This window comes from Citrus sinensis, chromosome 9, assembly GCF_022201045.2.
Source record: "Citrus sinensis cultivar Valencia sweet orange chromosome 9, DVS_A1.0, whole genome shotgun sequence".
Classification (NCBI taxonomy): domain Eukaryota; kingdom Viridiplantae; phylum Streptophyta; class Magnoliopsida; order Sapindales; family Rutaceae; genus Citrus; species Citrus sinensis.
The window spans coordinates 12,427,667-12,450,027 of NC_068564.1; the positions used below are offsets into that span (position 1 = coordinate 12,427,667).

General features: G+C 34.3%; 4 protein-coding genes across 6 annotated transcripts; 2 read left to right on the forward strand and 2 right to left on the reverse strand.

Moving 5' to 3' along the window:
* Positions 1 to 772: 772 nt before the first annotated feature.
* LOC112496052 (uncharacterized) lies at positions 773 to 1,301 on the forward strand. Its single transcript, XM_052434010.1, is given in 2 exon segments — positions 773 to 1,165; positions 1,167 to 1,301. Coding segments are annotated over 2 exon segments (528 nt in total).
* A 2,939-nt stretch (positions 1,302 to 4,240) lies between these two features.
* Positions 4,241 to 7,156, forward strand: LOC102612130 (mitochondrial fission 1 protein A). Its single transcript, XM_015525244.3, has 5 exons — positions 4,241 to 4,658; positions 5,330 to 5,459; positions 6,473 to 6,594; positions 6,707 to 6,770; positions 6,863 to 7,156. Exons 1-5 carry the CDS (start codon positions 4,566 to 4,568, stop codon positions 6,946 to 6,948), a joined length of 495 nt encoding a protein of 164 aa, XP_015380730.1. The 5' UTR covers positions 4,241 to 4,565; the 3' UTR covers positions 6,949 to 7,156.
* A 2,493-nt stretch (positions 7,157 to 9,649) lies between these two features.
* Positions 9,650 to 14,753, reverse strand: LOC102611840 (AUGMIN subunit 1). The gene is made up of 6 exons (XM_006492460.4): positions 14,272 to 14,753; positions 14,021 to 14,153; positions 13,794 to 13,928; positions 13,508 to 13,631; positions 10,122 to 10,259; positions 9,650 to 10,024 (listed from the first exon to the last, which is right to left on the reverse strand). The coding sequence occupies exons 1-6, from the start codon at positions 14,519 to 14,521 to the stop codon at positions 9,917 to 9,919; spliced, it is 888 nt and encodes a 295-aa protein (XP_006492523.1). The 5' UTR covers positions 14,522 to 14,753; the 3' UTR covers positions 9,650 to 9,916.
* A 2,488-nt stretch (positions 14,754 to 17,241) lies between these two features.
* LOC102611161 (DNA-directed RNA polymerase V subunit 5A) lies at positions 17,242 to 22,361 on the reverse strand. Of its 3 annotated transcripts, none has more exons than XM_052434423.1 (5): positions 21,916 to 22,361; positions 20,740 to 20,916; positions 19,367 to 19,480; positions 18,499 to 18,627; positions 17,242 to 17,643 (listed from the first exon to the last, which is right to left on the reverse strand). In XM_052434423.1, exons 1-4 carry the CDS (start codon positions 22,207 to 22,209, stop codon positions 18,538 to 18,540), a joined length of 675 nt encoding a protein of 224 aa, XP_052290383.1. In that variant the 5' UTR covers positions 22,210 to 22,361; the 3' UTR covers positions 17,242 to 17,643; positions 18,499 to 18,537. The 3 variants fall into 3 exon arrangements, with proteins under 3 accessions (XP_052290383.1, XP_052290381.1, XP_006492520.1); XM_052434421.1 differs by having other exon boundaries at positions 18,499 to 18,630; positions 21,916 to 22,360; XM_006492457.4 differs by lacking the exon at positions 18,499 to 18,627 and having other exon boundaries at positions 21,916 to 22,357.

Here is a 22,361-nt window from a genome sequence, read left to right on the forward strand (position 1 = left end):
AAACCATCTTTTATGAAGAAATAAGGCAATGATTAAAAGGGCTTTCGTTTATTAAGAAATAGCTCCAATATTTTTATCAAAAACCATATAAAATTTGTTATCATTAAAATCAATATTATTAACATATTCATGTTAACATATTTGGCATGCAAGGAATCTTTTATCTTTGAAAATAATTAAAAAGGAAGATTCTCAATTAGCAGCTGTTAAAGCAGATGCAATAGTACATTCTTACAAAAAGATTCAGTTGCCATAACCACAGACATCTTTAGAGGAAAACTCTAATGTAGGTTCCAAATAGCAATCCCCACTAGCAGGTTTTCTCAAAGTTAATGTGGATGCATCAGTTGCGGTTGAGCAGGGAAGAGTTAGTCTGGGTACTGTGATTAGATATTCTAGAGGCGAAGTAATAGCAACAACTATACAACCTTCTTGTTTCTAGTTTGAGGTAGCTTATGCAGAAGCAGAAGCTACAAAAATTGGTGTTGAAATTATAGAAAAGATGGGATACTGGCCCTTAATCATAGAAATTGATTCACAGGAGGTTGTAAATCTAGTTTTGAACAAGAAAAGCACAAGAACTGAACTTTATTGGGTTATATCTAATTTGCAAGCTTGTATTAGAAGGCAGCAACAAATATCAATTCAATATGCTCTGAGAGCCAGCAATGTTATAGCTCACAATTTAGCTAGACTAGCCTTGGAGCAATTGGAAGTTGTACTTTGTGGGGATAACATTCTAGCCCACCATTTATATTTATTCACTAGTTGAATGCTTAAAAAGGAGACTTTTTTTATTAAAGAAAAAAAACTTACTCCTCCAACCATGTTCATAACTGAGCTTGAACAAATTGTGGCAACACAATCAAGTGAAGATCTAGTGACAATTGCACTATATTGGTTTGACTTGCCTCAATTTTATAAACAAGTAAAATGGATACTCAAAGAACCTACTAGAGTAATAATTGCATGGACCTATACCATGCCCGAAATCAATGAATCCGCAGGGGTAGTTTTCAAATCGTTTGACAGAGTTGATTGTGAGCCATTTTGGAAACCACAACGTAAATTGTTGGACAACAAGTACATGAGTATTGATTTTCCATTTGAGCCTGTGGATAGAGATGATAATACGGGGCCGTTTGGTTAGTTTGTTGTAGAGAATTTTGATGTATTTAGATGATTACTTCATGTTCATAAGGTTATATTCAGCATATCAGACGGCTAAGGACAAGAGCAGTGAGCTTTTGACAAATAATGTGATGGAGAAGTTTAAGTTTGCTTGGAATGAAGATGGTTGACGTCAAAATGCTTCTCGGTTTCCAGTTTATATGAGAATTGGAAAAGTAGGAAATTAATAATTCTTTTTATTTAATGCCCGCACCCTGGTGAGGGTCAAACTCAAGACTGTCTAGGAAAATTGCTTCTTATCACTGGAGTTAAACCTTGACCCCAAGAAAGTAATAACATGTAGGGCTAGGTTGGGATTAAAGTTAGACAATTATAGTTTAAAAGGTACAGTACTGAAAAGTGTTTAGTAAACACTAGTTGTTGTAACTTAAAAAAAAATTATTTGATTTATATTTGTATGATGAAAAATCTATTATATTTTTATTAATTTTGTCAAAATTATTATTAAAAATTATATTTATTGTATATTATTAACTTTTATTTGATAGTTACAATTTTTTTCCCATAGTAGTTGCAACTTTTAAGGTACTAAACTTCAATACCAAATAGGACAATAGTTTATATTTGGGGGAAAAATAAGAAAGATAGCAGAACGCCACGTGTCAACGAATGGAATAACTTCAGTGCAATCCGAGGTACCCGACATGATTAGAGGTACCCCGCACGATTAGAGATGCCTGCCATGATTTGAGGTACCCGGCACCGTCAGAGATACCCCGAAAAACTCCAGAGTAACTCGAGGTACCCCGCATAGACTGGGGTACCCCGTATAATTCGAGGTACCCGGAATAACTCCAGCATAATTCAAGGTACCCGGCTTGATTAGAGGTACCCGGCCTGATTAGAGGTACCCCGCGTGATTAGAGGTACCCAGTCTGATTAGAGGTACCCCGCATGATTAGAGGTACCCGACGTGATTAGAGGTACCCCACACAAATAGAGGTACCCCGAACAATTAGGGGTACCCCACATAAATTGAGGTACCCTACGTAACTCGAGATACCCGGTAGATCAGATGCAAGAGAATCCTCCGAAAATATCCGCCATGAGAAACGTCTCCACCTCTTAAAAGATATTGTTCGATTTTGTCAGAATTAGGAATCAAGAACGTCGTACCAAAAGGGGGGGACAGCCGCCTGCTACCTCTGCCAAAAGTGAAGGACACTGTCCTAAGGGCAGTGGTCCTCAGCCGCCTACCCGACAGTTACTGCAGAGGTACCCTGGACCACTCTCCAGCGTGCGCCACATTTCCAAAGGATGAGATACGCCGCGAACATGCATATAACGGCCCAAAAATCAAAAAAAGGTAAACGGACGTTAGCCAAAAAGGGTATGCCACGTGGCAGCTGAGGTACTCCATATATAAATGTGCTTGTGTTTCATTCTCCAGGAGGTTCTCACTCACCATGAACACTCACACTCTAAAAAATAGGTTTTCTTCAACCTTAAACCCTAATTTACAGAGGGCTAGCTAGCTCTCTTTGCCATAAAAGCTTGAGTTTGCTAACTTGAGCGTCGGAGTGTGAACGCCGAGGTACCCCGGCTTCACCTCTAACCTCTATTTCATTGTTTTGCAGGCGTGAAACTCATTTGGAAGGACACCTCTCTTGTTTCTGACCTTCCACCATTGTTACCACTCTCTCTCCCCTTCTCACCTCCCCCGAATTTCAGATACACCGCATCGCACACAACAAACCAGTGAAGTACCCCATCTCTCCCAAAAATATAAATTCATTGTTCTAGATTGGTTTGGCTTTTCCTACCCCAAAATCAGTTGAAAACAGTTTATTTAGGCTTTATCTAGTATTGAGCTGAGGTTGTTTAAAAGTCATACTGGACCAAAAAAAAAAAACAAAAAAGATTTCAAGTTTAAGAAACCCCAAGTAATATAATATATTGATTAATTTTATTTAATATTCAAAATAATTTGTAATTATTATAAATATTTTGACATTAATGAAATTTTTCTTATGATTGATAATCGAAAAATAATTGTGTTTAATATTCAAAATAAATTATAAAATGTGTATTATTTCATTCATTATATTTATTCATTGTTCACTTGATTAGGCAGGTGACCAATTAGATAAAATTATTTGAAAACTAAATTTTTTTTATTTTTTTAAGAAACCAAGTTTTTTTTGGGCTAACATGGATTCATATGTTTCGAAACGAGCTGAGGTAGCCGAGATAGACTTTTGGGGCAAGTCTATATGCATATGAATTTAGTTCTCTTAGACAAGTTTTAGCAATGTCGTTACCATGAAATATTGACTATTGAGGGCCTGGGCTTTACACGAATTTAGGGACTTGGGACTCAAGTTGGGCTTGGGTTACATTAATTAAATGAGTGGCGGTATTGGCTCCCCTTTAAAACTTTTGTCAAACCCCTTTGTTTATAAATTTACAACTTTGGACTTAATTTGAATTATTTTATACAAAATTTAATTAAACGCACGCATCTTCTTCAATAATATCATTAACAATCAGGGTTGCTGTCTATGACCCATTATAGAGCTTCAAACCGTTCATTTACTAGTATCAAATGAATTTTTCAAAAGAATAATTTTAAATAAAGGATAAAAACTAATGTACGAGAAAAATAACTCCAAAAAAGTACAACTATTTATGTAATAAAAGGGGAAAAAAAAAGATCTTACTCTTATTCAAAGTATAAAAATATGAATTTGGCGGTGTAAAATGAAATCACTCTAAAACTAAATTTGATAAGCTCAATAGCTGAACTTAAGATGTTAAATAAGTACAATCACTATAAATTTGAATGAAAAAAAAAATTAGTGAACTTAAAAGAGTTTGAGATGAGGTTTGCTAGAGTTTGTTGAGAAAGGTTATTTGTAAAATTAAATAGGGGTCATTTTCATTATGAGGACATGAGAGGGGTGGCAATAGTCCAACCCTAATTAAATTTTATAATTTAAGAGATTATTAATTTAATCGTCCCTTAATCTAATGCGAATTGTCAAATAAGTGCTCCGCTGCACGCTCAAATTTTATTAAGAAATGATTCATCTAGATGATACGCAGCCTTAATAGCACCTAATGCTGGAAAAATCATTGTTTCAGGGCTTTCTACGATCCTAACATAAATTTTATTAAATGGCAAGAAAGCAATTTCGTCGTCGTCACATCCTCTCTATATAGACGAGAAGCGCGTAGGATTCACTTGTTTCTTAATTCGCAAGGCACCGCGCTCAACGGCCCACAGTTTATAATAATGTGTATGGACTGATTTGCCCTCCCATCCACCTACAAGGCGACATACGGGCCCGACGCAAAATCGATAAAATATTGCAAAATTTTGAAATTCAACAAATCTGCGACGCAGGAATCAGATCAGTATCATCAATAATCTAATGGACGTAAAGATAAGCAAGTTCTTCGATTCCATCGGCTCCTTCTTTACTGGCGGCGACCAAATCCCCTGGTGCGACCGTGACATCATCGCCGTATGTTTTTTTTCAAATTATTTGAAGTATATTTAAATTCTATATTTGCACATAGCATAAACGAAAATGGGAAATTAAATTTTGTGATAAAAAAAAATTGCGCTTCAATTTTGTTACCTTTTCCTTTACATGCTGTTCTGTGCCTTTGCTTTAATGGGATAGGATACTAGGATAGGATAACTAGGGCTTCAGTGCTGCTCTTTACTTTGTGTTCATGAGTTGATGAATGGGATGAGATAACCCTTATCATTCCCCTTGTTTGGCATTTGATGAAATTTAATATATATATATATATATATATATAATTGTTGTTTTTGTTGTTGTTGCTGCCACTGAATAAAGAGTAGAATTGAGGTTTGATGAAGTAACCAAGTGTCAGGGATATAAGTGAATTGTAAAGAGTAGGTGTTTTCTTGAAGTGGGTATTTTACCAACCTCCCACATATACTTGACAACTAGTGATTTTGCTCCAAAGCCACGATATCTCAATCTGAAACATATCCGGAGAGCATGATGAGCTCCTTCAAATCTTTTTCATGAATTTTATTCGGTCCTCCACAGTTGTTTAAATTTTTCTTTTTTTTTTGTTGCCTATACCGTTGCAAAACAATCCTCAAGTTTTGTTACGTGCTTTTATTCCTTGTGGTTTAAACTATACTGTTTGCCGGCAGGGCTGTGAGAGAGAGGTTGCTGAAGCTAATGATGATAAGCAGAAGAGTGAAAGCATTATGCGGCTGTCATGGGCCCTTGTTCACTCTAGACAAGCAGAAGACGTGCAGCGTGGGATAGCAATGCTTGAAGGTGAATTAAAAATTAAGTGCCGTACTCAAAGTTCTTGTTTTATCTTGCGCTTTGGCTTGATTATATAAGTAAATTCCTTTTCACTATTGATATACATTGTCAGCCAATTGGAATTTTTGTTGATGCTTTTGTTGTGGCTCAATATGGTCATTACTTTCTTTTTGTGTTTCATCAAACATGTCTTTCAGTCTTTAGCCTTTCCGTCACTACTTGGATAAGCACTTTATATAAACCTACTTCCTACTTGTATTTCTTAGGTTACAATTGCTTTTATGTTCATTGACATTCCCTTTAAATGTGTCTGATAGAAAACCGATTGAGAAGTGGTTTGGCCTTAGCCATGACCTGTTATTGTTGGGCTACTAGTGCTTGTCTCCGGTCTTGCTAAGCATTTGCATATCTGTTTGAACTTAAATTTGAGGCATTCATTGATTTTGTTTTATATAAAATAGGCATCGTCATTTCAACTTTCTTACTGTTCTTAATATGCCAAGACTTTTAATTGTCTGATGGGCTAAGCAAAGCTTTTACAGCCTGATGTGAATTCAATTGGCCAGTATAATGAAAGTGAGTACATGTCTTGAAACAAACCCCTCAGATCCTCCTTCAATGGACAATCATTCTGGAAAATTGCTAAGAAGTGGGCTCTTTGCAGAACCAATCTTCATTCTTTCTACACATCAGTTTTCTAGGGACATGGTCCTTTAAGAATTAACAATTATTAGCTTAAAGAAAGCCACATTTTGCTACTCATTAACTGCCTTCAAGGTGATTTCTCAAGATCTCACAAAGTTTTTGAGGCTTGTCATGTCATTTCTGCTTAGGAATACCATTAAACTATAGATTTCTGGATCTTCCTCACTCTTGTCATGTCATTTCTGCTTAGGAATACCGTTAAACAATTTTTAAATTGGATATCATTGAACTTTCTTTTCTATCCCAGATGTTGATCCTGCTGTCACTTGATAGCTTTCTCTATCAACTGCAAGTTATATTGAAATATTCTCTTGCAGCATCATTGGCCAATAGTAGCCCTCCTTTGCAGCAGAGAGAAAAGCTTTATCTTCTGGCTGTTGGATACTATAGAACTGGTGAATATGCGAAGAGTCGGCAGATTCTGGAGCAATGTTTAGAGGTGTGCTTCTGCTCAGACATCAATTTTTTCCTTTTGGTGGCTCAGGAGCGCATGCTCACTTGGTGTTTATTAAGTTCTATTTTTTACCCGCCTAATATTTTTGGTTTTCCAGATTGCACCTGATTGGAGGCAGGCCCTGGGTCTTAAGAAGACTGTTGAAGACCGGATTGCCAAAGGTAAAAACAACTGAAATTTTTTCTAGAAGGTCTTTTAATATCATAATAGCATTAGAGTGACGGAATTATTAAACATTTATGTTTTATTGCAGATGGTGTGATTGGAATTGGCATTACCGCAACTGCTGTGGGGCTTATAGCAGGTGGGATAGCCGCAGCATTGGCTCGCAAGAAGTGAAAAACCCACGATCAACAATGTGAATAATAATAGCTTGCTTTTGCATGTAGTTTCTGCTGGTATTTTCCGAACATTTATTGAAAATGTGTTACAAATAATTGTTGAAAGTAATATTGTAGCGTTACTTTGATATTCCTATAAATTTGCTCTATTAATTTTTGGCATGCTTATTAATAGAGATAAGAAATATATAAATTTTGGCTTGAGACTTACGTTGGCAGGTTGGACTTCTATTTAGTGTTAGGTTCTAATGTCGGTGCTATGAATTTTGTGGATTACCATCTTTTTTAATCATGAATTAATTTTTGGCGTTCTTTCGAATTTTGGCTTGAGACTGAAGTGACGTGGTTTGCTTTCAGAGAGACAGACAGAAGTAAAATAAAATTAAGATCCAAAATAAGCAGTAGAAGTTTGTCCATGAAGTTCTCGTACATAGTTCACGCAAGTTCATGATAAATCGATTATGAGATTTTTGTATAAGAAAATAAGTTGATAATTCGCAAAGCATGAATTTTTTTTTTCTTTTATTGTTTTTGAGAAAATCAACATGTTTGCTTCTCTTATGAATATATATCAGAATAAAATTAGGACCATGAAATCCCCATGTGATTGTGATTAGGTAAATTGGCACATATGAACCCTTTGCATATCAGTGCTTAATTGTTTAGGATCATGAAATCCCCGGGTGATTGTGATTAGTTAAATTGCCTCTCATGATCCCTTTGCATATCAGTGATTATCTTTTTTATTTTGTTGAAATATATCCAAATTTATTGTTGTGATTATTGTTTTTATTTTGTTAAGATTTATCGAAATTTATTGCTTTTATTTTGTTAAGGTATACTAAAATTTATATATCAAAATTTATTGAGATATTGGATTATAATTAAGCAGCAAAATTTGTCTCTGATTCATAGTGGAAATGAATTGTCAAAGCGATTTTGAAAATATTATTCCAGCCTCAACTATGTCTCGAATTAGTGGTCAAAAATGTTTTAACCTCTAGAATACACATCTTGCAATCTTATTTTTCTAATCTCTTCCAACGTATTGAGACACATTATCTTGATAGTCCACACTCATTAAGGATTGGATATTTTGATTTTACTTGTCATGAAATTAGTTTGCATTCAATTGTACTCATCACTATTAGATTTATTGATGTTGCTTTACATTCATTTGAAACTCATTATGATTATAATAAGATTCATTGGATCTGATTATACCAGCATTGAGAATAATAATTTCGAACTCATTCGAATCTAAATAGTGATTATAGCCAATATAAGCATTCATAAATGATTGTCGTTCATATTCTATAAAGTCCACCATGTCTATCATTTGATCAATTTTATCCTCAATTTATCACTCTTATATCTTATTCTCTTTTAGTACTTGTCGACTTTCTAATACAATTCAAGCATCAATTGTTTATGTTATGATTGTAGTTCATATCCGCATCTACCATTTGATCAATCTTATCCTCAATTTATCACTCATTCTCATTTTATTTCTCATATTCATATGCTTTTTGCAAATTTCTGATGCAATTCAAACATCCATTCTTATTTTAGTTGATACTAATAGAGATAATATGTTACGTAATGTTACTCAAATTATAATTATAACAGAATTACTCTACTTATACTCTTGGATGTCCTCTGCTCTCACGAATTGGAATATATTTCACATCCAAGGTACCAAATTGCACGAAACTCCTAGTCCACATCCAATATATTAGGAAACACGCTTTTTTTGTTTTTCTTTTTGTTTTAACATATTTTCATCAATTTGAAAGTTTCATTTTTTACTAAACAGCTTTTGAAAAATTAAAATACTACGAATGTTCTTAATTATCTCACTAATTCCAATTTATCAATTTAATTTTAATACCCATTTTATCTTTATATGAAAATATTAAAAAGAATAAATAACTTAAATTGTTACCTAGACCCTTAAATTAATGTTTTAGATGGTAGGATGTTAGAAAAATGATAAAAATTATAACAAGAGTAAAGTGGAGATTAAATGGACTGTATTAAAAAATATTATTAATTTTAAAATTGTTGATGGGGGTTGATTGAGAAGTGAGTGCTAATGAAAAGTATTGAGGGATCAAAATATTATCAATCATTCAATTATATTGGTATATGCAAACATAACTACGCAAACAACCTCCACATTGCACGGCGTATCTGCTAAACGGTGATGATGACATGCAAAGCATGCCATAACAACTGAAAGCAAGGCATAAATCACCGTCAGTCAAGTAATGGGAAGGGTTCTTCAAATTTTCATTATTAGTTTAAAGAGTTACTGAATTGAAAACATTAAAATTACTTCGCAAATTTTATATCTAAACTATCGAGAGATGAGAGATGAGAGGAATGATTAAAAATCCCAACCAGCTTGTAAAACATTCTCCCCCACACAAATTGCATTGAAAGTGACCAAATTTGAGTGAAATCAACAAAAACGATATAACTTGAGAAAACAAAATATTAGCCATAGACAGCAGAGACAGAATTATGATTTTGCTTTGAACAATTCTGCAAAACATGCAAGACTAGAGGATACTCAAGTCTAGATTTTGACCACTCACAAAAGGTCATCCCTCGTTGATTTAGGATAGTTTCACAACTAATAAGCTATACTTATTTAATTACAAAAAATCACTATGTTCCCTAGTTTAAGACTTACAACCAAAAACATCCATAGTGTTTTTAAGTTTTAACCCAAATACAAGAGCAGGTAACGGTTTAAAAGTTGACTAAGTTATTCCAACCAATAATCTATGTAATCTGAATAACATTATCCAAGGTTGACAAATCTTAGCTAGCAAATGTACCTAAGAAAATCAATAATAATAGCTTGGAAAATTCTCTCTCTCTCTCTCTCTCTCTCTCTCTCTCTCTCTATATATATATATATATATATATATATATCAATAATTTTACCCTCAAGGTTGCTAATCATTCGTGGCAAGGGCTGAATGCAAAACATCTTCAAGATATTTCTCAGCAGCAGCATACTGTCTTTTTTTATCCTCAATTGCTAAAGCAGCCAAAGCTTTGTCCTGCACAAACAGAAGCACTTGTTATTTGCTCTAGCCTGGAAGACAAGAACCTGGAAACACAAAATATGGTGCAGTGTAAATCAGAAAATAGAATTACCGGAGGCAAGTCTTGATAGCTCCTTAAAGTATCTAGTATGGGCTTCGTCTTCTTCTCCAACTCCTTCCTGTGCTCAGCCATTTCAACCAACACTCCATGACTAATTTCCGGAGTGTAGCCCACACGATTCAGTAATGCCTATCCCGACAAGATTTTATTACAATAAAAAAGAAATAGAGGTAATAATAAAACAATTTAATTGCTCCTTTTAGAATTCAGATATACTGATGATTGATGTGAGAGCAATGCATCCTTCAAGTTTCATGAAAAACAAATAGATAAAAAAGAAAAGAAAAGAACAGGGAGAAAGATAGAGAGGATAAAAGAAAAACATATAATATGTAAGGCCATGCTGTCATCTCGCGGGAGGTGTATAACTAAGGCTTTTGTTAATTAATTAGATTGAATTGAGGCTTGATCCAACCAAAACCTGGCTCACAACTGAGTCAATAGTAGCCACAGAATATAGCCTTCAATTACTGAATTTGCATTGTTTGCAAATTTAACTCCCAGGACCTACATCTAGGTGCACAACTCTTTCTTCTTTTAAACCTTCTCAACTGCAATTTTCCTTCTCTTTTGGTTCCTTTCTCTTTTGGGGTATATGTAGCTAAAACAATTAGAAAATCAGCTATTTTGTGCAAATATGCTATACATGATTTAACAAATCAATGGCGAACAACAAGATGTTCTGAATACTTAGAAAAGCAAGAATTTTAAACATGCCAGAGAATTGCTATACATGAATTCATGCATCACAATATACCTAAAGAAATACTACCACCAAAAGAATGGCTACATAGGGATAGATAACACCCAGAATCACCAACCCAGAGAAGGCATTTACATGACAGTTGCAAACAAATACAGATGTATGTCACCTTTTAATTTTTTTGGGTTTATGTGTGTCACTTTTCTAATAACTTAAAAAAATTGCACTTTTGCCAGGTCAGAAAATGCCAAGTCATACGATCACCAAGGAAAAAATAAAAGAATAATAAAAAAATAGAAAAGAGAGAGGGGTTTGCAAGCATAATCAAAGAGCCATCACCACAAAAAAAAAAAAAAAAAAACCACCGCAGAACCTCTTCTAATATTTCCTTGTTAGCCTGCAATCTCCCAGGCAAGAAGCTACTGTTTTGTGTGATTACAAATAAAAAGGAAAAATTTTAAAAAATAAATCCCAAATAATAATTGGAAGACAAAAAAAATATTGAACTTTAAATAGGGTTAGTCTCTTTACCAAAAATTATCCCCTACTGCAGGTTCCAACATATGACCAACTGGATCAATTAATGTTCCAAAACAACACCCATTTAATTTCAAACATGCCACAAGGAAGTAATAAAGTTGCAACTTTTTCATGTTTTTCTTCCTATAATTTCACCTTTAAAAAGGAGCAAAACACAGAAAGGTAGAAGAATGTCCGCGGGTGACGACGTGGAGGCATAAAAAGGAAAGAGAGGGATTAACTATTTTAGCCTGAATGAGGAAAACAATTATCGAAGAGAAAGGTGTAGGCCTGAGCAAAAGAGAAGTACTTGGTGGACACTTAACATCCCAACTCACAAAGGCAAGAAAACAGAAAATATAGATCACCCTCTTCCAAACCAAACAAATGCAAATTACTGAAACATCTCATTCATACAAACTAGGTACCCATATGAGAATGAAAAGAAGTTATGAGAAGATAAGGTTGCTACTAATCATGAAGAGCAAAGCGAGTTTGAAAGAAACATGGGTTCATTTCAGCCCCTCAAGCACTCGTCATTAACACACATATATGATAGTATTCTTTGGGTGTAACAAAAGGGGCTGACCTGAAGTTCCTAATCTAGCTACATAATTTACCATGGCCATTAAATTAACTCACATAGTGTAAGTTTCACTTAAACAATAGTTGCTATTCCTAACATTTGTTCCAAGAGTAAATTATTGCATTCATCAATGGTAAAATAAGCAGTAAATAATTAAAGATGCCAAATGAAACTATTTAGTGGGCAGAAAACTCTGATATTGCAGACAAATTTTAGATGTGGACTTTATATACATTGGTCTCTGGAAGGAATGCTAATCCTTAGACCTTCTGCATCCACCTTTATTTAAAAAAAAAAAGTGGTTGAGGGATACCCCTATCAAAGAATTCCACGCCATACATGCTATTTCCTTTGTCCAGCATGAAATATATTCTGCTCAATGCAACATCTTCCATCCTTTTTCCCAAATCCCAAATTTCATCAATTGCTCTGATAACTTCATTATAGCCCATTTCTAGCAAATATTTCTTCAGTTAGGTAACCATGGAGTAAAAATTTAAAATTACAATCTGGATCCACTACCTTTTAAGCTTGGACGGCGCAAAGTAAAGACATCACAATACAAGAAACAAGATCAATATGTTTATACAGGACACGCTACTTGGATTAGAGCTTTATTTCTCTAGCTCTTACAATCAAATTACAATTTTCCTATAAACTTCTCATGCTATTAATTTCATCCATCAATCACGGATGGAGGCAATATCATAAAGATTGAGTGTACTGAAATCTTTCAAGATCTATGCACTCTGAGAGGTTACATAAGCAACTTCTTTCTTTTTCTTTGTAAACTTCTAGCATATTCTTTTTCTGTAAAAGTTAAGCATATTCCATGTATTTAAGATTGAGCCACATAAATACATGTTTATCTGATAAGAAATATGTATAAATGACCACACCATCTGGTCCAATAGCAACATCCAGTGATATAAGAGTCTGATAAAAGTTCTAGGAAGCTTAAACTAAACCCCTAGTGTCTAATCTGGACCTGCTTTATTTTTCATTATCCTTAGGCCCGTGGTGGCACATCACAGAATCTTGTGCATAATGTCATCTTGTCTAGAAAACATAATTTCGATAAAAATTGGATAGTTAACACTCTCTATATAGATGAAATTTTCAAAAACTTGGCCATATCCAAAAGGGAAAACATGAGAAATTGCCAACAATAAGTTGATGTCTGAACAACAAACAAAAGGAGACACTTGTCAGGCCAGAGGTTCCTTATAGAGTTACATTGTGCCGATTGCACTGAAGTTTCTATGGTGACCTTAGTGGCTATGCCTTGAGTCAGAAACATATTAATCATTCTAATTCTCTCTGAGCTACTTTAACCTGCTGACTTAACAAATGCTAATAATCAGTTTCATCAAAAGCTCTCTAAAACTACTTCGACGTCCAAAATGGTGCCTCTCTAAAGAATTCAAATATCTTAGAAATAAAAGACTTCCTTTCACTCAAATTACTCCATGACAACTTTTTGAAGTTTTAGTTTGCCATAGGGAGCTCATAGTAACTGAACATATAGCGTCATCATATGCCAACATAGTGATAACAAAAAATTGATACCTTATAATTGTTATACTGTTGCAGGTACTGTCTCTCCTTCGATGCCATGACTGCCAAGTTAGTCTTCCAGTTCTCCATTTGAGCTTCACAAGGAGCCACATCATCTTCAAGCTGTCCAAGTGTTCTGCCAAAGTAGATAGATAGAAAATCCAAAAAATAAACAACAGATATTTCCACAAAATAGAATTTTTCTTCACATGTATATCTATAAATACAAAGAAATTTTTCACGGAAAGAACTAGAATTGCGATTATAGTCAAAGCTACTACTACCCTATGAATCATACCTTTTCAAATAGGTTAACCTTGCAATTGCTTTACGGGTATAATCAAGAAGAATTTTGGACTCCTTCTGTACTTTAGCTCTCTTCTCCTCCACGGCAGTTTTTCTCAGCGAAATGTCGCCCATTGCTACAAGGAAACTGAATAAACCTCATCCAATTAAGCTTTAAAAACTCAACAATAAATAAATAAAAATGATAAATAACGGTGAAACAAATGATACCCAACCCACCTACTAAGTTCAGTGTCTCTTATATTTAATAAATTAGCTACATTTGCAAGAACTTGCGCCGACGAAACCACATTAGAGGGCAAACTCTCTTGAGCCAACCCTACATTCTCCAATATCTCTCTTATCCTAGCAGCTACAAAAACCATCAAACAAATAAATAAATAACTTTTTTTTGGTGGGGGGGGGAGGGGGGGGGGAGATGATAACAGTTTTAATAAGAAATGAAAATTGTAAAGAGAAAAAAAAGATGCCTTGTGATCGATATTCGGCGGCTTTTTGGCGAAAATCGGCGGCGACGATGTTGGCGGCTTTAGTTTTGGCCTGCGAGAGAGTTGCGAGGTTGTACAAATGCGCAACGCTCCGAGACGTGTATTCGAAGGCGGGGACCTCTTTTGCGGACGCTTCGAACTGTGACGCCAGCCACGCTTTCACATCCGCAATTCGTGCCGCGTCGCGGGACTCCGTCGGAGGAGGATCAATCAGGCTCACACTATCGCTCATTGCGCTGAGACCACAGATTCTGCGTTGACGGTTTGATCTATGAATTTCTGATTAGATGATTCTTTCAAATTGGCTGCTCATCATTTGTTTTAAATTTTTTTTCTATTTAATTTAATTGAAACCGTAGATCTGATCGGACGGCCAGTTTTGAATTTGAATAAACGAGTTAGCGCCGGAGGCACGAGGAGTTGTCTGTATCTTTACTCCACAGCCACGCAGGCCAAACATTATGAGAACTTTTCTTTCTAAAATAAATTTAAAGGACTTTCTGAAAGTGACGTTGTTCGAATTCTTTTTTTTTAAATTTATTTAAATATTATGGAAAGAGCACTGATATTTGAATATCTAAATAACAGTATGATCTACACTTCAGTGATTTATTTAATTTTTTAAGGTTCTTTTTAAGTTCAAAAAATAAAATTTCTTTTTCTCCCAATTTTGATAAAAATAGATATTTTTCTTCATAATCATCTGAATAAATTTCCGAACTAATACTTAATAAATGTATCCGTGTAATCAAAAATAAAAAAATAAATGTATCCGCAAATTATAACAATTTAAAAGAATATATATATATAACCAAAACAATCTTGCTTATTTTTACCTCTTTTCAAGTTTCACAAGGCAATGAAAAAAATCCTTAAAGAGCATTCACATGATTAAGGAACAATGCTTCCACAGCGAATCTATTAACAGTTTAATAAACCAGTAATGCTTTATACATACTTAGTTTAGATACTTAGAAGCTAATCTAATGTTACCTTACTAATTTATCTTGCTTATTTTTAAGAGTTCTTTCTCCCAATTTCGACAAAAATATATATTTCTCTCATAATCATCGAATAAATTTCCAAACTAATACTTAATAAATGTATCCGTAAATCGTATCAATTTAAAAACTATATATATAACCAAAATAGTCTTGCCTATTTTTACGGATCCCTCTAAGTTACATGCATGTACCTTACAACCCTCTCACATGAATAGTGAGTGGACCCACATCATTCACTATTCATGTGAGAGGGGTGTAAGGTACATGCATGTAACTTAGCATTAGCTCTATTTTTACCTCTTTTCAAGTTAAAAAGTTTCACACGGCAACAAAAAAATACTTAAACAGCATCCTAGGGGTATTCGCGAATCAAATTTTACGGATTGGACATCAATCCATATCCGATCCATATTTTACAGATTATAATTTTTCAATCCAATCCAATCCACGGATTGATAAAATTCAATCAAAATCCAATCCATATATCTACGGATCGGATGTAGATTTGACTCAATCCATATTCAATCCATACGTTTGCGGATTGGATATGGATTTGACTCAATCCATATGCAATCCACCATTTTGCGCATTAGTTTTCGAATTAAAAATTTTTAGTTCTCTCCAACTAATGAAATAAAAAAATCTAATATAAAAATAATTTTGGTACCAATTAAATTTAAAATTGAATAAAATTTAAATAAATTAATTGTTTAAATAAAGCTAAAATAATACATTTAAAGTTTCAAAATAAAACACATCGAGACTAATTATTCAAATAAAGATACAATAATACGTTCAAAGTTTCAAAATATAACACACCAAGTTTAATTGTTCAAATAAAGTTACAATAATACGTTAATATAACACCGAAATTAATTGTTCAAATAAAGCCACAATTAATTGAAATGGCGAAGTTTCGGAAACCAAACACAGTCTAATCCTTCACAAGGGTTGTTGCGCCTGTCGAAAAGTGGTGATTACGGAGCCATCCACGATGGGAACCAGGAGAAGCCGTACAGGTGGCAATCTTGAAGGTTGTGATAGTAAAATTGTTCAGCTAGAACCAGTGAATGTGAAGTGGCTCGATGGACTTAGAAAAGAAGATGGCTTGCTCTTGCCGAAATCGCGCGGCCGATGTCCTTTAAATATGTGTCGAGAGTGTATCCAACCAGTATTGAGTGTTGCTAGTGTGTGTAACGGCGTGAAAGCTTAGGGTTTTTTGTTTGCAAATTGTTGGTGACTTGGCATTATGTTACTTTGCTTTTGCTAGTGCGTGTGACTTTGCTTTTATTTTGTTTTACAATTTTTACAAGTTATATTTGTATATTTAATTATTTAATTATTTTTCATTTTATATTATTATTAGGTAATTGCTAAGATATGTTATAGTGCTTAGTAACTATACAATGTCACATTTATACTTTTTTTAATTAAATTTATAATAATTTTTTAATATATATATATATTTTTTTTTTTTTCAGATTCACGGATTTTTACGGATTTACAGAAGTAAATCCATATCCAATCCATCGACTGCGGATTTTTAAATTTTCAATTCATATCCAATCCACCAATCCACGGATCGGATTTATACGGATCAGATTCAACGGATCGGACGGATTGAGCGGATCGGATTGGATTCTGAACACCCTTAGAGCATCCATATGATTAAGGAACAATGCTTCCACAGGGAATCTACTAGAGAGTTTAATAAACCAATAATCCTATGCAGACTTTAGATACTTAGAAGCTAATCTAATGTTACCCCTTACTAATTTATCTCTACCAACGAATGAGTTGTTTCCCCTTACTAATTTATCTCTACCAACAAATACTCATTCGCTTTCATTTCGCTTTCACAACAGCTGGTGCTTCCATTTTATAACCAACTGTTGCTTTTAAGCTACAAAACCACCATTCCAAACAAAGCCTAAATACTAAGAATTGCTTCTTTTTTTTTCAAGGGTTATTTGGATTCATCAGTTCTGAAAAGAGTAGAAATGCCAACAGAGCACTTGAGAGAATTTTAACTTAGTTTTACAGCTTACAAGGCCTTGCTTGCTATGCCAGAAAGTACTGGGTCCGATCTCAGAAAGCAAGAAACCAAGACATAAAAGACCCACCACTAACATAAAATAAAGGTCTGCTAATCTACTTGAGATTACATCCAGTTTTAAAAGTACAAAATGCATGACTAATATACAGACGATACTGCAGCGAACCATCACCAGACACAGCGGTAAGTGACATGTGATTCTGTTATTTCGCCGCTATAGGTAACTTTCACCACCTGCCCCCTCTCAAGTCCATAATATTGTGCTATAGCATCTTTTTTCAACATTCTAGGAAGCTGAAAAAAAAAATTATTATTATTAGTTTCTTGAAAAAAAAAAATAGTGAAGTAAATCACAACTATATTTTCTGACCTCTAAAGCGAGAGAACAATTGTTTGCAATAGTCACTATGATCTACAAACACTAACTGATATGAAATTTCATGTTATTCATAGAGTTGTCTGTTTGATTATGCAAAATATCATACAAACTGTTCAAGTCACATCAGCACATGCTTACAGACCTCAGTTTAGCATACATAACCCCATATCAATCACCTGAGAAACAAGGACGTATGTTATCACACTAAGAAGCTTTCTTCTTTATAACTACAGGAGATCATTTGTTTACTTTCACCACTGTTTTACGAGGGAAAGGAGAAACTGAAACAACTAGGAAGGCAAATTTGTTGCTTCAGTTCTTTTGCAAGAAGTGTTAATATTATTCTTAATATTATAACCATCTGCTAGCATGGAGCAGTCATCCTAATATTATTATAGCTATATGCTTGGGAATTCAAATCTGTCATGGCAGGTTCATTCCCCTAGTTTCCTGCCAATAGAAGTATAAATATTAAGAATAATATCTATATAAAGTCTATCATTGGCAAAGCATGGAATTAGAGCTACCTTGGAACTTTTTCATTCAGAGTCCAAATATTCTATATAAAGTCATTAATTGTCTTCTATGACTGAGATGTTGTGTCATTAAACTTAAAAGTTAGCCATAAACTACAAACTTAAAGAAGAGAAGGGAAAGAAAAGAGCATTTTAACAAGTGTTAAAATGTAATGCTGAAAAAATTTAGATTTGATTAGTTAATAATATAACTGAGATCTGACAAGTCCTCTAAATTATGATGATCTAAGTTACCTCAAGGATTTATTTATAAAAGCAGAAAAGTAATAAGTTTCATGGATAATTATGAGGATGGTTGTTGAGCCAAGGTGGTTGGAGAGATGGTGATTGTTTGGTGGTAGTCCAACAGTGATGGCGATTGTGCTGCTGTGGAGTAGCAATAAAGATAATAGTTAGAGATAGTGATTGTGGAACAATGGTGATAATCATAATAACAGCCATAAGGTGACAGTGATTGTTACATAGAAATATGCAAAAAAAGTTCTTATTAAGATTGGTAATTAGGATACCGGTGATGCTATTGTGGAGATAGCAATAAGGATAATTGCTAGAGATAGTGATTGTGGAACAATGGTGATAATGTTAAAAAGAGCCACAAGAGATTTTATTATGGTTGGTACTTGAGATTTTATGGCTGATGACGGTTATAATGTGGAGGCGACAGCAATAGTGGTCATAACAATGGTGAATGGTGATGAAAGAGAGAGAAAGGAAAATTCAGGAGTGCTTATAGATACAACAGGAGATTTAAATTTAACCCTAAAAGTTGCTTACAGCTTACAGATACTATAATATTGAGTATTGAAAATATATTTGTCATCAACCACAATGTCTACATGTTGAATTTTCATATCTAAAAGCAGACTTATAGTAATGCTATGTTGATAATTTCCTTCTAGTAATGTTTATAAACTAATCAGTCAAACCAAAATATATTTTGCCTGTCATTACGGCTTCAGATAAATATTATACAAACTAAGGGATCTACTTCTAAGACATTTAATGCCCCCAAATTGTCCATAATTCATCATACTAGATCATAAACAAAAGTAAAATGAAACATCAATTAATCTAAACATGTTTCACTCAAGTAAATGCTGACCTGCTTTTCTTCTATGCTGTACTTCTTTAAGAGCTTTTCCTTCTCTTGATCAGTTAGTACTTGGTGCTTTGGTTTCAAGACATGCTTTGTGATATTAACGAGCAAGTCAGTTATCTGACAACAACCCAAGCCATTTAAGATATTAGGGACATGAACGGACAGCAAATTTATTAATTTAATGTAAAAATGCAAATATCAACAAACAAATTTCCATATTAAATTTCTGCACATACATGTGCAATGTATGTTTAAAAGAACAAACACAAAGACACAACTTCCTTATTCCAACTGCAATTCATGCAAGATGGGTTATCGGGTCTCTAGAAGAAAGCCCATTTTATGAAATCTTTCAAAGTAAGGCACTACCCGTGTCTCAAGTTACATGGGAAATCGAAAGAAAAATATTGTAATCGGTGATTCATGGAGATGATAAGTAGAAAAAAATGACAAATACAAGAACATCTGACAAGGTAGAGAAATTCATGAGCCCTATGTTATGATTCTTTCTCATCTTTTTACTTAATTTAACAAATCTAGATTTGTTGTCTAGAGAAAGGAGCATAACCCAAGAATAAATAAATAACAGTAACATTAAATTGATCGCAACAAACCAACTAAATTATTGTCGTTAAGACACGAAAATTAGATTGTAAGAAACACATGAAAAAGTGATGGAGGACAAATAAGAAGGCATAAATGAACAGGAAAAAAGAAGCAAAGAAGGCAAATTTATTTGCACTTCGAAAGAGGATACACCGTACACAATCTCTGCGGTTACAGTTTGACCTCACTCATACATATACTGTTCTTGGTTAAACATTAAAGATGGCATTGGTTCCTCTTGCAGCAAAGTGTTTGTCAATTGGAAAAAAAAAACTGTATAAAACAGTAAACAACTAAAAGAATTGTATCAAACAGTAATATGTAGACCCAAGCTAGGATTTATTCCTTATTCAGAATCATATGTTGACACTTCTCCATCCATTCAGATTTATCATTTGTGGGTTTGTAAATAATAGACCCACCACGCACCTAAACTAAGATGTAGTATTCAAGACATAGCATATTCATCTCTACCAAATTTATAGTGTTCAATTTTATCACTGTGAAAACTAAAACGCTAGAAAGTCGGTGCCAAAGTTAATGCAGCAAAGAGTGAAAAATGCTCAGACAGCTTAAGGTTGTACAAATAAAAGCAAAACATACATGTGAATCCACCACCTGGAAGAAATTGGACTTTTTTTTGTTGGTTCGAAGAATGAAAATTAAAAATATTAGCATGATAACAATGAATGAAGAGTCAAATTAAGATGAATCCAAATCAATGTAGAAAGAACCAACCAATATCAACAAGAGGTACAAACAAAACAGACCTGGAACATCTCAACCTTGAATTGGAAAAGGCCCACAGCTTTCGTAGCCTGGCTTGTTATTTGGTTTTGCAAGATCAATATCAACCCAGTTAAAGTATCTCTATTAACAATTTGAGATATGATGCTCCGGATTACATTAACTTTAACAATACCAGGCCCACAGAAAACGACCAGTATCTGAAATTAAAACAATTTACATTAGCCATTAGGGAGTAAATTATTTGCACATGATAACATAATGCAACAACTAGCATACAAGTGAACTACTAAATAACTAGTAGTGATACCATCAGCCTTCTACGAGGAGCAACCATGTTTCCAAATAGCATTTCAGCACAATACTTGAACACGGTGAACATCCCATTTTAGGTCTAGCACCCAATCACCAACAAGTTTCGATATAAAACTAACACTTGAGAAACTCAAGAGATTAATTTTAATCTTAATGGGAAAAATATGATGTCAAATCTGAGAGATCCCAAATAAAAAATGTACAATCAAAAGAAATGTTATCACAAATGATATCATTTGAAGGAGACAATGACGTCAACATCCAAATAACAGAAATGAATCAAGAATTGAAAAGAATAACTGATATGATGCAGCATTATGAAAAACCAAAGTTTTTTAGAAAAACTGAAGAACATAACATTATAACATCAAGCAAATGGGAAAGTCTATGCACGAGTTCTTCTAAACTTTTATACATGACCTAATGATAAGAATGGACTGAGCTGATGAGGCAGTAATGAAATTGATACCTCTGGACTACAGCTCAAAAAATATTATTTAAAAGTCATATTTACCAGAGATGAACTTATATTTCACAGACCGTGGCTTTACTTCGGGATTAAACGGACGCTAAATGATCTAATACCTGTTAATAGACAATGTTTGAAGAATATAGAACATGCAATGCTAATGTGTATATATACATACATAGAAATGTTCTAATTCAAGAATCTGGATTTGTTAAAGTCTGAAAAAGTTATTAAGCCATATAGTTTAATAGTATAATGATCCCCTAAAACGTATTAAGTTATATGGTTTAATAGTGAAATAACGCAACAAAATTCATGATAAAGTCCGGGTATCATCCAGGATCTTAGACCAGATGAGTACTCGACAATCAAAGCAGAGGAAAGTGAAGTGAAGAGTCAAGAATGTTTTTTTTACCCGCTTAGAAGGGTCAGATTGATGAGAAATGGAGATGCGAAGACGATCAACGTCAGGGTCTTGGCCGTAAATAGCTCGGAAATCTTGTACAGAGAGGTTGATTTCAGAGAGAGCAACAGCATAGCCTCTGTCCTTCAACATCTCCAGCACTGTTCTACGTGACAGGTAATATCTGAGGCTGTCTCTGCTGCCGTTGTCCACGAACCCGCTCAGGCAGCTCTCCGTCGGCTCGCCGTTGTACCCATTGCCGCCTTCCATTTCCATACTTGAGTCGTACCCATTGCCATCTTCCATGATGAAACTGCTACCGCCTAGACTTTTGTCGCCTCTTCGATTCTAATTGGGCTCTGTGCTAGTTGAAGCTGCTCCCTTCTCTCTTCTAAGTCTTCTTAGTTTCAGGTGACACAGGCGTAATAACACTTTGACTTCCACTTGAAATTCATGAC

Bases quoted from the DNA above. Each gene is read 5' to 3' on its own strand.
- LOC102612130 (XM_015525244.3), top strand. From the start codon at position 4,566: ATGGACGTAAAGATAAGCAAGTTCTTCGATTCCATCGGCTCCTTCTTT. The intron at 4,659-5,329 runs GTATGTTTTTTT...GTTTGCCGGCAG, and splicing joins GCGACCGTGACATCATCGCC to GGCTGTGAGAGAGAGGTTGC. The intron at 6,771-6,862 runs GTAAAAACAACT...GTTTTATTGCAG, and splicing joins TGAAGACCGGATTGCCAAAG to ATGGTGTGATTGGAATTGGC.
- LOC102611161 (XM_006492457.4), bottom strand. From the start codon at position 22,209: ATGGAAGATGGCAATGGGTACGACTCAAGTATGGAAATGGAAGGCGGC. The intron at 20,917-21,915 runs GTAAAAAAAACA...TTTTAATTTCAG, and splicing joins AATCTGACCCTTCTAAGCGG to ATACTGGTCGTTTTCTGTGG. The intron at 17,644-19,366 runs GTCAGCATTTAC...TTTTTTTTTCAG, and splicing joins ACAGCATAGAAGAAAAGCAG to CTTCCTAGAATGTTGAAAAA.
- LOC102611840 (XM_006492460.4), bottom strand. From the start codon at position 14,521: ATGAGCGATAGTGTGAGCCTGATTGATCCTCCTCCGACGGAGTCCCGC. The intron at 13,632-13,793 runs GTATGATTCATA...CTACTTTGGCAG, and splicing joins AGGTTAACCTATTTGAAAAG to AACACTTGGACAGCTTGAAG. The intron at 10,260-13,507 runs GTATCAATTTTT...TTGTCGGGATAG, and splicing joins AACAGTATAACAATTATAAG to GCATTACTGAATCGTGTGGG.